The sequence below is a fragment of the Arachis hypogaea genome, chromosome 10 (genome assembly GCF_003086295.3).
Source record: "Arachis hypogaea cultivar Tifrunner chromosome 10, arahy.Tifrunner.gnm2.J5K5, whole genome shotgun sequence".
NCBI lineage: Eukaryota > Viridiplantae > Streptophyta > Magnoliopsida > Fabales > Fabaceae > Arachis > Arachis hypogaea.
This window is the reverse complement of record NC_092045.1, coordinates 61295842-61312210: the sequence shown is the minus strand read 5'-3', so window position 1 is coordinate 61312210 and position 16369 is coordinate 61295842. Positions and strand designations below refer to the sequence as shown.

At 38.7% G+C, this 16369-nt stretch overlaps 1 protein-coding gene across 1 annotated transcript; it reads left to right on the top strand.

Annotated features, from left to right (window-relative positions):
- Positions 1-364: 364 nt before the first annotated feature.
- Positions 365-1531, top strand: LOC112717584 (uncharacterized). The gene has a single exon (XM_025769573.1). The coding sequence runs from the start codon at positions 365-367 to the stop codon at positions 1529-1531; it is 1167 nt and encodes a 388-aa protein (XP_025625358.1).
- Positions 1532-16369: the final 14838 nt, after the last annotated feature.

Here is a 16369-nt window from a genome sequence, read left to right as displayed (position 1 = left end):
TGAAGAAGAAGACAGTAGGAGGGCAGAGATTCAGAAGATAGAGCATCTCTAAAACCTCAACCTGTTCTCCATTACTGCAAAACAAGTATTTATTTCATGTTCTTCTACTTTTCACAATTAAACCTGAGAATTATTAATATCCTGACTAAGAGTTACAAGATAACCATAGCTTGCTTCAAGCCGACAATCTCCGTGGGATCGACCCTTACTCACGTAAGGTATTACTTGGCCGACCTAGTGCACTTGCTGGTTAGTTGTGCGGGATTGCAAAAGTGTGATTGCAATTTGGTGCACCAATCAACATCTAAACAGCCAGTCCAATCCCTCTCAAATTAACCAAGCCCTTCCCTCCAATCAATCCCACATGAATGACACAATTCACACCTTCATGCAAGAACAAAGAGAGTTCCATAAGAAACAAGATGCTTACATGGCTACAATAGCCGAAGCCCTTACCCGTTTGACTCTCCCTCCTCAAACCACACAAAGCACACAACAAGCTTCAACCTCAAGTAATTTACCCTCCCAAACTCAACCTAATCCTAAAGGAAGCATATTTGCCATTACTGTTAGGAGTGGTACTAAGTTGGATAAGAATGTGGCTATACCTTCAAAGTTGAATGAGGAGGTAGGGGATGAAGTAGAGGTGATGAGGAGTGGAGATGAAGATATTGATAAAGATGAAAAAGAACCACCGAAGGTCAAGGAGCCAAAGAGAAAGACCTTGCTTGAAGAGCCTTTGCCCATTCCATTCCCAACTATAGTTAAGAAAGCAAAAAAGCAAGAAGATCTTGACTCTACTGTGGTGGAAGTTTTTGAGAAAGTTGAAGTTACCGTCCCTCTCTTTCAAGCCATTCAACAAGTGCCGAAATATGCCAAGTTCCTCAAGGATATTTGCACTCACAAAGACAAGCTTGGCAACCTCAACAAAAAGCCGGTAGATGACTCTATCTCTTCTTTACTTCCTAAAAAATGCAATGATCCCAGCCCATGTTTGGTAACTTGTTTGATTGGTGAGACTAAGTTCATGGACTGTATGTGTGATTTGGGGACGTGTGTGAACATCATGCCACTCTCCATCTATGAGAGATTGAACTTAGCACCTCTTAAGAGATCCGGGGTGAGATTTGTGTTAGCCGACAAGAGTATTATGTCAGTTGTGGAGATTACAGAGAATGTCATAGTCAATATTCAAGGATTGCTCTTTCCAGCTGATTTTCACATCTTAAATACCCCTCCTATTGACTCAACCAAGCCATCATCAATACTCCTTGGACGACCATTCTTGAAGACGGCTCGTTTCAAGTTAGATGCACACTCGGGAGTCTATTCTTTTGAGTCGGATGGCAAGTTAGTCAAGTTCACTTTGGAGGAGTCTGACAAGCACATTCATGGAGCTTACTCTGTTTTTGGATGCGACATAGTTGGAGACAAAGTAAGTGAAGATGGCAAGGAGCAAGGAAAAGAGGATTGTGCAATGGAGTCAAATTCAAAGGATCATGCTCAACCAAAGCACAAGCCAAGGAGTTAGAAATTTTCCTCCTTGGGGAACTTCCTAAGTGACCAATGAAGCCATGGAAGTCCAACTTAGGACTCTAAACCAAAGTGCTTGGTGGGAGACACCCCACCATGGTGACATTTTTCTAGCTCTATCGATTGTTTATAGCTTTTTGAACTATTTGTTTTCTTGTGATATAATGCTTAGTTTAGGTTTGTTTGATGATTTTGAGTTATATAAGTTGAATTACTTGTGGACTATGATTTTGTGCTTGTTTGAATGATACGGGATTGGTATGTTGGTGTGCTAAGGTTGGAAACCTTAGTTTTGAAGAGAAAAGAAAATTCTGAAACAGGGCATCTGTGCGTACGCACCAAGCTGTGCATGCGCACAACTCTGTGTTTTTAGCCACCTGTGCGGCCGCACAAGTCTGTGCATCCGCACAGGCCTTAATATGCCCTCTGGTCACGGCGCCAACACAGCCTGTGCATGCGCTCGGCCCCATTTCCTCTATTCTGTGCGTACACACAACTGTGTGCGTACGCACAAGTTCCCTTTTGTGCTTCATCTTTGCGGTCGCACAGACGTGTGCGTCCGCACAACTTTTGCAAGCCCTCTGGTGGGGGTGAGGGAATGACCTGTGCATGGAAACAACACCCCATTCCCATCCTCTGTGCGTGCGCACAGACCTGTGTGCGCACGTACACCTGCTTTTGCCCACATATAAAAAAAAGAGTCCCTCTGTGTGCTTGCACGCTTTTGTGCGCCCGCACGTCCTTTTGCAACCTCTCTGCTTTCTTAATTGTTTCTTTGTATTGAAAAGTGTTGTTGCTTGACTATTGGGTTAATTTTGATCAATTTTGAGTTTTATTGTGATGCCCTTGCACATTACATACCATATGTTCGATAAAATACCTCAATGAACATCTTGTTTCATTCATATGACTTGGCCATCATATGCTTTCCATTTATCTTTAGTTAGGCATATTGTATGAATTGTGCAACTCCATTTATGGGTTTTGATGTTGATCACATTGTTTCTCCGATGCATTTCATTATTGGTATACTTTGATTTCAACCACCCATTTTACCAAGATTGTGTACCTTATTAATGGGTGACTTTAATAGTAAATGCATTATGCTGGTAGAATATGAGTTCCATTGTTCATCTTGGAAATTATAATGAGTAATTTACAAATGTTCAACTTTTGATGATGTCTTGATCAAGCATCGTTTGTCTTCCAATTAAGAGCATTGTATATGTGATTACCATATGTTGAGGATGAACAATTGACAATTCCTTGTCGGTGCTTGCTTGAAGTTGCTTCCATTTCTATGTTTCACATGTGCAACTTAAGCACTTAGTTGTAAAGTTTTGAACTTTGAATTGCCTTAGGAGTGTGATTGCCATTGTGTGCGGCCGGTGTGTATGTTCTAACTGCATGCACCATTGGAATATACACACCGCCATTCTTATGAATCACACTATCTTCAAACTTCTAACTAAGTATTTAGTTGCTTCACTTCATTAAGTCGCTTTGCCAGTTGTGGAACCTACACCCCGCGCATCAAGACCATACTTCATGGCTCACCCGAGCGATAACCCGGACACCTTGATCAACCAAAGAGCCGAGTTCCTATATGGCGAATTTGAGGAAAGGCCAATCCATTGGGAACGAACGCTTAAGGTTCCGATCAAGTACAAAATGGTCATCCATGAGCAGATTGCCTCACTTCATTGGGAGTTCTTAGAGCAAGACCCAATTGAAGTCAATGAAACCATGGTGCGGGAATTCTACACCAACTACCGAAATTGAAAAGCGAAGTCGGTATTCCTCCGGGGCAAGAGGTTGGATACTTCCAACCGAGCTATTGAAGCTATTCTGAAGATCCCCCACATTCCGCCCGAATATGATGACTATTCAAGGATCAAGGTGAGTGTGTCCAAGGGGAGGATGTCCTTGACTCCTATACTTAAGAGAATTGGCCGTTCCAGTGCCTCATGGGAGTATAGCAAGGGGAGAAATTCTATTCCCGCATCTATAGCTTACTCCGATTTGAATGCCGAAGCTCGTATATGTGGCAGATTACATAATTCCCAGCACCCATGCTACCCATGTGAGATTTAAGACTGCTTTGCTACTTTGAGCTATCATGGAAGGCAAGAGTATAGCCATTGTACCTTTATTACGCACATCAGTATGGAAACTAATTGAGAAAAAGAACATCAACATCCCTTTTCCATCGATGGTGATGCATTTAGCAACAGGAACGGGGTAGAGTGCCATCCGAGAGACATCATGTTCAGGGTTCCTAGAGGCAACAAGTACATTATGAGGGGAGATTTGGAGAGAACAACAACCACCACACCCTCTGAGAGGAAGACATCCACAGCACCACCACTACCAAGACTACCAACTTCATCAACTGCTTTACCTTTTCTCTGTTCTCTTCCAGAAGTATTCGAAGACATCTTGCACGATATCCATCGCAAGGAGCATTTGGAGCAAAAACGTTTTGAGTGGATAGCAGCAAGGCTAGAAGGAAGAGACCCTGGCTCGCCTCCTAGAGCTTCATCCGAGATAGCAGGAGAGGAGTATGACGCAGTTGACCAACCCACTTCTGAGTCCACTAGCTGAAGGTGGCCCCTTTTTATCCTCACGGAGTGTAAGCATGCACGGAGGACCGTGTGCAAACTAAGTCTGGGGGAGGATCGATGATTCCAAGGGGGTAAAAATTTCTCTTTTCAAAGCACTTTTGCAATGTTTCTTGTAGTACTTTTTATTTATTTTGAGTAGTTTTATGTTTGTTTTATCTTGCTTGGTTGCTTGTAAATATTTCTTTATCGTTTATGGATATTCAGTAGTTAGTACTTGCATGTTGCATGATAGAATGAATAAGTCGGTGAAACACCAAGGAATTTCCATGAAGTCTTTTTTCTAGGGCGTACCATTGATTGAATTGAAGGAAATATTATGTATGCCAACTTGCTTGAAGTAGATTGTTTGTAGAACATGGAAAAGAGCTCAAACAACATACCTTGAGAGTCTTGAGCTTAATAGATGGTTGCATATTTTCAACCATAATGTTTTTCTTGTGTGTGATTATAACTCCTTTTTATTGTGATCATTGATTTGCATGATTCTTTATGTCCTGTATTTGTGTTTGAATGCATTTAGCATGATTGAGGCCATTTTTGATGATAAACTCACTAACCTATATGGCCAACCCTTGCATGCACCTTTGTGAAACCCTTTGAGCCTATGAATCCCCTTTCGTTCTAATGATAGCACATTACTCCAAATAAGCAGAAAACCATTGATGTCCCCAAATTACTCTTTGATTAGCTTGGGTGGATTAGTGTGTAAATTCTAAGTGTGGGGGGAATTTTGGGAAACATTGGTGAAGGAGGCATAAGCTTATTGTGAAAATTTTTCGGCAATTAGGTAATTGATGAGCGGATAATTTATACACTTTTTAGCATTGTTTTTAGGTAGTTTTTAGTATGATTTATTTAGTTAGTTTTTAGTATATAATTATTAGTTTTTATGCAAAAATCACTTTTTTGGACTTTACTATGAGTTTGTGTGTTTTTCTGTTATTTCAGGTATTTTCTGGCTGAAATTGAGGGACCTGAGCAAAAATCTGATTCAGAGGCTGAAAAAGGACTGCAGATGTTGTTGGATTCTGACCTCCCTGCACTCAAAATGGATTTTCTGGAGCTACAAAAGCCCCATTGGCACGCTCTTAATTGCGTTGGAAAGTAGACATCTTGGGCTTTCCAGAAATGTAAATAGTCCATAGTTTGCTTGAGATTTGATGGCCCAAACTGGCGTTCCAAGTCAGCAAAAAAATTCTGGCGTAAAACGCCCAAACTGGCACCAGAATTGGAGTTAAACGCCCAAACTGACACCAAAGCTGGCGTTTAACTCCAAGAAAAGCCTATGCACATGAAAGCTTTAATGCTCAGCCCAAGCACACACAAAGTGGGCCTCGGAAGTGGATTTCTGCATCATTTACTTATTTCAATAAACCCTAGGTTACTAGTTCTCTATATATAGGACCTTTTACTATTGTATTTTCATCTTTTGAACATCTTTTGATCTCTTGATCACGTTTTGGGGGCTGGCCATTCGGCCATGCCTGGACCTTCATCACTTATGTATTTTCAATGGTAGAGTTTCTACACCTCATAGATTAAGGTATGGAGCTCTGCTGTTCCTCATGAATTAATGCAATTACTACTATTTTCTATTCAATTTACGCTTATTCTTGTTCTAAGATATTCACTTGTACTTCACCTGATTAATGTGATGATCCGTGACACTCATCATCATCCTCCCTTATGAACGTGTGCCTGACAACCGCCTCCGCTCTATCTGCGAGAGATTGAGTGTGTATCTCTTGGCCTCTTGGTTCACGATGCATGGTTGCCTCTCCTGACAACAAAGCTTCCATTCCGTGCGATCAGAGTCTTCGTGGTATAAGCTAGAATCAATTGGCAGCATTCTTGAGATCCAAAAAGTCTAAACCTTGTCTGTGGTATTCCGAGTAGGATCTGGGATGGGATGAATGTGACGAGCTTCAAACTCGCAACTGTGGGGTGCAATAACAGTGCGCAAAAGGATCAATGGATCTTATTCCGACAGGATCGAGAACCGACAGCTGATTAGCCATGCGGGAAACCGTAGAGGACCATTTTCACTGAGAGGATGGATGGTAGCCATTGACAACGGTGATCCACCTACATATAGCTTGCCATGGAAAGGAGTATGAATGATTGGAGGAAGGCAATAGGAAAGCAGAGGCTCAGAGGGAACAAAGCATCTTCATACACTTATCTGAAATTCCCACCAATGAATTGTATAAGTATTTCTATCCTATTTTATATTCTACTTCTTTCTTTTAATTATCAAAACCCTACAACCATTTGAATCCGCCTGACTGAGATTTACAAGATGACCATAGCTTGCTTCAAGCCGACAATCTCCGTGGGATCGATCCTTACTCACGTAAGGTATTACTTGGATGACCTAGTGCACTTGCTGGTCAGCTGCACGAAGTTGTGTATCACGATTTTGTGTACCAGTAATACTCATGCATTTTGTTACCGAAGACATATGCATTCATAGTTAAATTTGGCAATAAAAAAAATTTGTACATGGTACACGAAATCGTGAGTTCACACTTCTCTCACAACTCCATGCAGCTGACCAGCAAGTGCACTGGGTCGTCCAAGTAATACCTTACGTGAGTAAGGGTCGAACCCACGGAGATTATCGGCTTGAAGCAAGCTATGGTCATCTTGTAAATCTCAGTCAGGCGGATTCAAATGGTTATGAGGTTTTGATGATTAAAAAATGAAATAAAACATAAAATAGGATAGAGATACTTATGCAATTCATTGGTGGGAATTTCAGATAAGTGTATGGAGATTCTTTGTTCCCTCTGAGCCTCTGCTTTCCTATTATCCTCATCCAATCTTGTGTACTTCCTTCCATGGCAAGCTGTATGTTGGTGGATCGCTGTTGTTAATGGCTACCATCCATCCTCTCAGTGAAAACATGTCCCCTACAGTTTCCTGCATGGCTAATCAGCTGTCGGTTCTCGATCGTGTCGGAATAAGATCCATTGATCCTTTTGCACACTGTCACTGCGCCCAACAGTCACGAGTTTGAAGCTTGTCACAGTCATCCCATCCCAGATCCTACTCGAAATAAGATGGACAAGGTTTACACTTTCCGGATATTAAGAATGCTGCCAACTGATTCTAGCTTATACCATGAAGACTCTGATCTCACAGAATGGAAGGCTCTGTTGTTAGGAGAGGCAACCATGTGTCGTGAACCAGGAGGCCAAGAGATACACACTCAAGCTCTTGCAGATAGAACAGAGGTGGTTATCAGGCACGCGTTCATAAGGGAGGATGATGATGAGTGTCACGGATCATCACATCCATCAGGTTGAAGTACGAGTGAATATCTTAGAACAAGAATAAGCGTAAATTGAATAGAAAAATAATAGTACTTTGCATTAATTCATGAGGAACAGTAGAGCTCCACACCTGAATCTATGAGATGTAGAAACTCTACCGTTGAAAATACATAAGTGATGAAGGTCCAACCATGGCCGAATGACCAGCCCCCAAAACGTGATCAAGAGATCAAAAGTGATCCAAAGATATCCTCAAAAATGATCTAAAGATATGAATACAATAGTAAAAAGTGCTATTTATATTAAACTAGTAAACTAGGTTTACAGAAAATGAGTAACTAATTGTAGATAGTGCAGAAATCCACTTCCGGGGCCCACTTGGTGTGTGTTTGGGCTGAGCATCGAAGCTTTCCCATGCATAGGCCCTTCTTGGAGTTTAAACGCTAGTTTTGGTGCCAGTTTGGGCGTTTAACTCCAGCTTTGGTGCCAGTTCTGGCGTTTTACGCCAGAAAAAGGTCTTTGGTTGGCGTTTTGACGCCAAATTGGGCCATCAAATCTTGGACAAAGTATGGACTATTATACATTGTTGGAAAGCCCAAGATGTCTACTTTCCATCGCAATTGAGAGAGCGCCAATTGGGCTTTTGTAGCGCTATCAAATCCACTTCGAGTGCAGGGAGGTCAGAATCCAACAACATCTTCAGTCCTTTCTCAGCCTCTGAATCAGATTTTTGCTTAGGTCCCTCAATTTCAGCCAGAAAATACCTGAAATCACAGAAAAACACACAAACTCATAGTAAAGTCCAGAAATGTGTTTTTTTCATAAAAACTAATAAAAAATATACTAAAAAGTTACAAAAGCATATTAAAAACTATGTAAAAACAATGTCAAAAAGCGTATAAATTATCCGCTCATCACAACACCAAACTTAAATTGTTGCTTGTTCCCAAGCAACTGAAAACAAAATAGGATAAAAAGAAGAGAATATACTATAAATCCCAAAGTATCAATGATGCTTAGTTCAAATTAGATGAGCGGGGCTAGTAGCTTTTTGCCTCTGAACAGTTTTGGCATCTCACTTTATCCTTTGAAGTTCAGAATGATTGGCATCTATAGGAACTCAGAATTAAGATAGTGCTATTGACTCTCCTAGTTTAATATGTTGATTCTTGAACACAACTACTTTATAAGTCTTGGCCGTGGCCCTAAGCACTTTGTTTTCCAGTATTACCACCGGATACATAAATGCCACAGACACATAACTGGGTGAACCTTTTCATATTGTGACTTAGCATTGCTAAAGTCCCCAGTTAGAGGTGTCCAGAGTTCTTGAGCACACTCTTTTTGCTTTGGATCATGACTTTAACCACTCAGTCTCAAGCTTTTCACTTGGACCTTCATGCCACAAGCACATGATTAGGGACAACTTGATTTAGCCGCTTAGGCCAGGATTTTATTCCTTTGGGCCCTCCTATCCACTGATGCTCAAAGCCTTGGATCCTCTTTACCCTTGCCTTTTGGTTTAAAAGGCTACTGGCTTTTTCTGCTTGCTTCTTTTTTTTCGCTACTCTCTTTTTTTTTTTGCAAGCTTTTTCTTTTTCACTGTTTTTTTCTTGCTTCAAGAATCAAATTTATGGTTTTTCAGATTATCAATAACATTTCTCCTTTTTCATTATTCTTTCAAGAGCCAACAATTTTAACATTCATAAACTTCACTATAAAAAATATGCACTGTTTAAGCATTCATTCAAAAAACAAAAAGTATTGCCACCACATCAAAATAATTAGACTAATTTCAAGATAAAATTCGAAATTCATGTACTTCTTGTTCTTTTGTAATTAGGAACATTTTTCATTTAAGAAAGGTGAAGGATTCATAGGTCATTCATTGCTTCAAGGCATGGACACTAGACACTAATGATCATGTAATAAAGGCACAAACATAAACAAACATAAAGCATAAAAATAAAAAAACAGAAAAACAAATAACAAGGAAATTAAAGAACGGGTCCACCTTAGTGATGGCGGCTAGTTCTTCCTCTTGAAGATCCTATGGAGTGCTTGAGCTCCTCAATGTCTCTTCCTTGCCTTTGTTGCTCCTCCCTCATGGCTCTTTGGTCTTCTCTGATTTCATGAAGGATAATGGAGTGCTCTTGGTGCTCCATCCTTAGTGCTTTTGGTGCTCCTTCCTCTTTATAGTGATGGGTTTTTGAGATGAATCTCTCCATCTTCCATGACTTGGAGTTGGAAGCAACTGCCTTTCCTTTCCTCTTCCTAGAGGTTTCTCCAGTCTTAGGTGCCATTAATGGTTATGGAAAAACAAAAAGCAATGCCTTTTCCACACTAAACTTAAAAGGTTGCTCGTCCTCGAGCAAAAAAAGAAAGAAAGGAGAAGAAAAAGAAGAAATGAAGGAGATGGAGGTGTGTGAAGGGTTCGGCCATGTGGGGTTGGGAGTGTTTTGGGAGGGGAATGGTTTAAATTTGAGTGGGTGGGTGTAGGTGGGAAATAGTGGATGGATGTGAGTGGTGAAGAGGGTCTTATAGAAAGGTGTAAAGAGGAGAGAGAGTGAGGTGGGGTAGGTGGGGATCCTGTGGGGTCCATAGATCCTGAGGTGTCAAGGATTTTTTCATCCCTGCACCTTACTGGCATTAAACGCCCTCTATGTGCCTTTCTGGCATTTAAATGCCGGGCTGATGCCCTTTTCTGGCGTTTAAACGCCAGTCTGCTGCCCTTTTCTGGCGTTTAAATGCCCAGAAAAGTGCCAAACTGGGCATTTAAATGCCCATTTTTATACCTTTACTGGCGTCTAAACGCCAGTTTAAACACCCAGAATGGTGCCAGGCTGGGCGTTAAACGCCCATTTTGGTATCCTTACTGGCGTTTAAACGCTAGTAAGCTCGTCCTCCAGGGTGTGCCATTCTTTATGCTGTTTTTGATTTTTCTTTAATTTTTGTAGTTGTTTTTGTGACTCCACATGATCATGATCCTAAAGAAAACATAAAAATAACATAGATAAATAAAATAAAATTGGGTTGCCTCCCAATAAGCGCTTCTTTAATGTTAATAGATTGACAGTGAGCTCTTTTAGAGCTTCACAGATGTTCAGAGCATGATTGTGGCCTCCCAACACCAAACTTAGAGTTTGAGTGTGGGGACTCTATTTGACTCTGTACTGAGAGAAGATTTTCATGCTTCTTCTCCATGTTTACAGAAGAATATCCTTGAGCCTTGAACACAAGGTAGTCCTCATTTAATTGAAGGACTAACTCTCCTCTGTCCACATCAATCACAACCTTTGATGTGGCTAGGAAGGGTCTTCCAAGGATGATGGATTCATCTTCATCTTTTCCAGTGTCTAAGATTATGAAGTCAACAGGGATGTAAAAGCCTTCAACCTTTACCAAGACATCCTCTACAAGTCCATAAGCCTATTTCTTTGATTTGTCTGCCATCTCTAGCAAGATTCTTGCAGCTTGTACCTCAAAGATCCTTACTTTCTCCATTTCAGAGAGTGGTATGAGGTTTACACTTGACCCTAGGTCAGACAGAGCCTTCTCAAAGGTCATGGTGTCTATGTTGCAAGGTATTAAGAACCTTTTGGGATCCTCTTTCTTTTGAGGTAACTTTAGCTGAACCAATGCACTTAGTTCATTAATGAGCAATGGAGGTTCATCCTCCCTAGTCTCATTACCAAATAATTTGGCATTCAGCTTCATGACTGCTCCTAGATATTGAGCAACTTGCTATTCAGTAACATTTTTGTCCTCTTCAGAGGAAGAATATTCGTCAGTAGGGGTGTTCATGGTTTGGTTAATCCAAAAACCAAACCAGTTTTTTGGTTAACCAAAAATATAGTATTGGTTAATTAACCAAATTGGTTTCATATTATAAAATCGGTTATTAACCGGTTAGTAAAAGTTAAAACCGGTTATTAAAACAAAAACCAGTTTTATATAAAAAACCGATTTTTTACTGGTTTTTATATTAAAAAACTATAAAAATCGGTTTTTATATAAAAAAACCAGTTTTTACACTAAAAAACTGGTTTTTACACTAAAAAATTGGTTTTTATACCAAAAAATTAGTTTCTATACCCAAAAACCAATTTTTACATAAAAATTAATATTTTTACATACTAAAACCCAAATTTTTTTACCTTTTTTCTTTTAAATTGATTTTTTTAATCTAAAAATTATTTTTTTCTTTCTAAATAATACAAGTAACATTTATAAATAATGAAAACCCTTCCATTGTAAATAATAATTACTTTTCTAAACTTTTGGTGGCAATACTTATCACATACACCAAGAGCAAAAAAGGTATAAGGCACATTGGGATCAAACCCTTCATTCCCAAAGGCACTTCAAAAGGCCTCTTCAACGATGGAAATTTTCTCCTAAGCCAAAGAAACGATGCAAATTCCAACAGCAAAAAATGACATTGCAACTGCTATAATTGTTGACACCAATATCCCCATCTAAGGAGTATTGAATTTCTTTGATCTATCACCAAACATAAACATAAACATAAACAAGTCTAATCATATATAAAAAATCAAGTCTAATCTCTTTACCACCTAAGTGTTTAGAATAACTAAAGAAAACAAACAATCAAGACTTTCTAGTCATCCTCAAGCGCAATTGAACCTGGACCCACTGAACAAGTAATGTCCTCTGATAAAATCAAATCTGCACACACAAAAAAAACTATAATTATAACTTTTAAAAAATTATAATTATAAGTTAAACTAAAACATTTTCTAAGTAAATCATATGATATATTTAAGAAATATTTAATATTCAATTTACCTTGCTCGACCTTTTCAAGCTCTTCGAAATTCTCAGGTGCAAGAGAAGAGAAAAAGTCTCCTTTAAGCCAATCTTCGGTACATACAAGGGCTTCTACTATCTTAGGAGTCAATGAGCTACGATATTGATCGATGAGCTACGATATTGATCGATGATTCTTCCCCTCATACTAAAAGCAGAATCGAAAGCTACTGTTGAAACTGGTATAGCCAATATGTCCTGTGCCATATTTGCTAGGACGGAAAACCGATTCGAGTTAACCTTTCACCATCCTAGAATATCTAAAGGCTTATCATCTGGCTCACAGTCTTCATTCAAATAACAATCAAGCTCAGATTTAAGATTGGATTTGCGACCGGTTGATCGGCGATATAACCCCATATCATAAATGTCTTTGGCTTTATCACTTGGACTCGGTTGGGAGAGGCTATCATCTTGGTTTCCTTCATCTGCACCTTGATATAAATTATAAAGTGAATGAAGACAAGAAGACAACTTTGCCTTCAATTCACCGCCCACTTCCGCACCAAAAGAATTAACTAGGCACCACTCAACATAATCCAACTTATAGCAAGGATCTAGAACTACGGCAATTAACAACAACATGTTAATAGTTTTTGCATTTTCCCAATACTTGTTGTATTTTGCTTTCATCTTACTTGCCATAAGACTTATGCTCAAATCATCATCATCACGATATTGTCGAATCCTCCTTCCAAGAGCAAACACTTCTTTCATATATAAGTTACTAGTGACATAAGAGGATCCAGAGATGCGAAGTGTAGCATCGTAAAATATCTCTAAAAATGGTAAGACGGACTTAGCATAATCCCAATCTTAAATTGAAGGTACCCCTCTTCCCTTGTTTAATTCTTCAACAAATTTTTTGTCTTGCATCTCTAATAGCTCAAATGCCTTCTGATGCTTTAAGGCTACTACTAACATTAAGTATGTAGAGTTCCATCACGTTTCAACATCTATGCAAACAAGACTCTTATGTGGAATATTCTCTTGTGCAATACATGCCTTGAACCTAGTTATTCTTGAATTTGAGGATCTAACATACTTCACAGCATCCCAAATTTTGGCGACCGAATCATTAATCTCCTTCAATCCATCCTTCACAATCAGGTTTAAAATATGCGCACAACACCGCATATGGAGATACTCTCCATTCAAAATTGAACTCTTCCAAGAAATCAGCCTTTTTTTTAAATACATAACTCCTACATCGTTAGACGATGCATTATCAACTGTCAAACTCAAGATCTTGTTCAACTTCCAGCTATTCAAGCAAGCTTCAACATTTTGAGCCATAATCTCTCCCGTGTGGCCGGTGACTTGGCAAAAATTTAGTATTTTCTTTTGCAACTTCCAGTCTACATCAATGAAATGAACAGTCAAACACATATACGCCATATTCTGACATGAACTCCAGTTATCAGTTGTAAGACAAACTCTTCCTTCGTATTTGGAAAAGTATTTTTGAAGTTGAACCTTCCTTGTTTCATAGAACATCAAGATGCCACGTGCCAATGTAATACGTGAAAGAGTGTTGAATCCTGGTTGAAGAGCCACCAAATATTCTTTGAAACCTTGACTTTCTACAAATTGAAAAGGAAGCTCCTCACGAATAAACATTGATATCAATTTTTCCCGGGCATATTTTGCATCAAGCCTACCCACTTGTGCTTCTGGGCTAAGCGATGTGCCTGTTTTCTGTCGTTTGCCTCTATCTGAACCGGGATTGCTTATACAAATCTTTAAATGTGATCTCATTGCACTTGTTCCATTCCCGCACTTGATCATTTTCAAACACTGTTGACATTGAGCCTTATTTTCATCATCAGATGTTCTCTTGAGGTGGTCCCAAACTGTTGATCGATTTTTGCACTCAGATGATGTGGTTGGGAGAGGAGGTAATGTAGAAGCTGAATGCTCTGCAGACTCTGACATGGGAACATCATGATCGGCTACCTCATTCTGAATAAGAAGCCATAAAATCTAATTATTAAATATTTCAACAAAGCAAAGTTATCAAGCACAAAGCCAAGTTCAAACAATATATACATATGCTTTGAAACTGATTCCAAGGGTGTTTAAAATGTTGATGTTCACAAACAAGTACAAACAAGCTCAATTCAAAGTGCAAAAGGTGATTGAAGCTACATATATATCAATTAAAGTTTCTGAATAAGTTATATCAATTTGAAACTACACATATATACCAATTTAGAAACTTATAACAATTTGAAGCTACAACAGGATTACTGATTATCACATCATTCATAACATCAAATCAAACACTTGAAACCACAAGCTACAAAGGACAACTGAATCGAGGTACATAGTAATTTTTAATATATCTTGTATTTGTGATGATGATGATCATCATCAGGTTCATGAGGTAGCGCACAAAAAGTACAGTATCATTAATTACTATTGTTTATAACCAATATACAATGCAACAAATTGTGAATACTAACAATAATAATAAGAAATTAAAAAAGCATGTGAAGCTAGCCAAGGAAGCATATGTAATTGGTAACTAAGTGCAATTATATATAATAGCTAAGAGTGCCATATTATAATAGCACATTTAAATTGTACGTGTTAGTAGCAAATAATGTTCATCACCAAATAGAAGACGGGACCTAATATAAATTAGCTAGGGTGTGTAGCTTACTAAACTAGATGGAAAAGGCAGAATATAAATTAATGACTCTTGGATTGTAGTTGAAACTGGATTAGTTAATTTTTAATTAAAAATCACTTATTGTTATTGTTGTAAAATGCACGGTGTCAGATTGTGCTTGACCTCTTAGCTAAGGTGGCCATACTTGACAGTAAGGCCGTACTTATGGTAGCAGCTTCATAGTTCATACACAAGTTCCTTGGTACAACTGTAATAATAAGAGATCTTTTGTTATGTGCCTGTATTTGACTCAAATGGTCAATGTCTAACAAAATTAACAGTTAAAGTTAAGGGCTAATGTTAGATCAAGGACTCAATTAATATCCTGCCTCTATTCTCCTGAAACACTGGAATTTCATAAAAGAGCTAAATCCTCACATTTTGTTGAATAGTTTTTCTACAATATTTGAATCTGGCAGGAACCTGTACTTCAAGTCAGAAATCTCTAAGCAGAATTTGGTACTAAACGACAAATTTCTATCAGTTCACTCTGTTTCCATTCATATGTCACTCATCCTACAACCATATACCAAAATATTTCTCAACAAAACTAGCATATAACAATGATTCTCAGTCCAACTTACACGCTGCAAACTCATAGCTATAAGCATTGCATTAACAATTAACTTCAAAAGATTAAATTGAACAATGTAAAACAAGAATGCAGGACCAAAATCAAAGGAGATGAACAAAAATCCATATTATTTCTTCAATAAAAATCAGAACAAATAAGCCAGAACCATGTTTAAGATAAGTTAGTTTTCTTCAACTAAATAATGATTTTTCATTTGATTGACAAATTAAATAAAACAAAATAAAAGCTTGATCACAGAAAAATAGGAACATATGCACTTGAATTGCCAAAGCCATTTACATAACCAGAATTCAAAAACTAAATGTGAACAATTCTCCATTCAATTCATACAAATTAATTAAGTCTTAACCAATCATAAAGTGAACCACAGTGAAGAAGAACCTTACAACAGGATCTATTGAAATGAAGAGTTCAATACTGAGAGATTTAAAATCTGCACATTTTCAATCCATTAAAATGAAGAAGTCAGAAGTAACATAATGAAGAAACATAACAGAACAAATCAACAAAATAGAAAAAACACAGATAACAAATCCAACTCAGAACTCAGAACTAAGGGCAAGGAGGAGGCTTACCTTAATTGATGAACTCCGGCGAGCCACCGACGAAAGAAGAAGAGACCGGAAAAGAGAGATACTCAGGAGAATCAAAGTGAAGACAGAGTCGCGAATGGGAGGTCGAGGCAGAGAGACAGAGTTGTGAATCAAGGTGAAGACTCGAAGAGGTAAAGGTCTGACAGACCACCGGCGAGCTCCGGCGAGAGGCAGAGGAGAAGAACTATTGACGGCGGCGAACTGGAGAAGAGTGAATTGGGTTTTGTCGAAGCATGGAAGAGTGA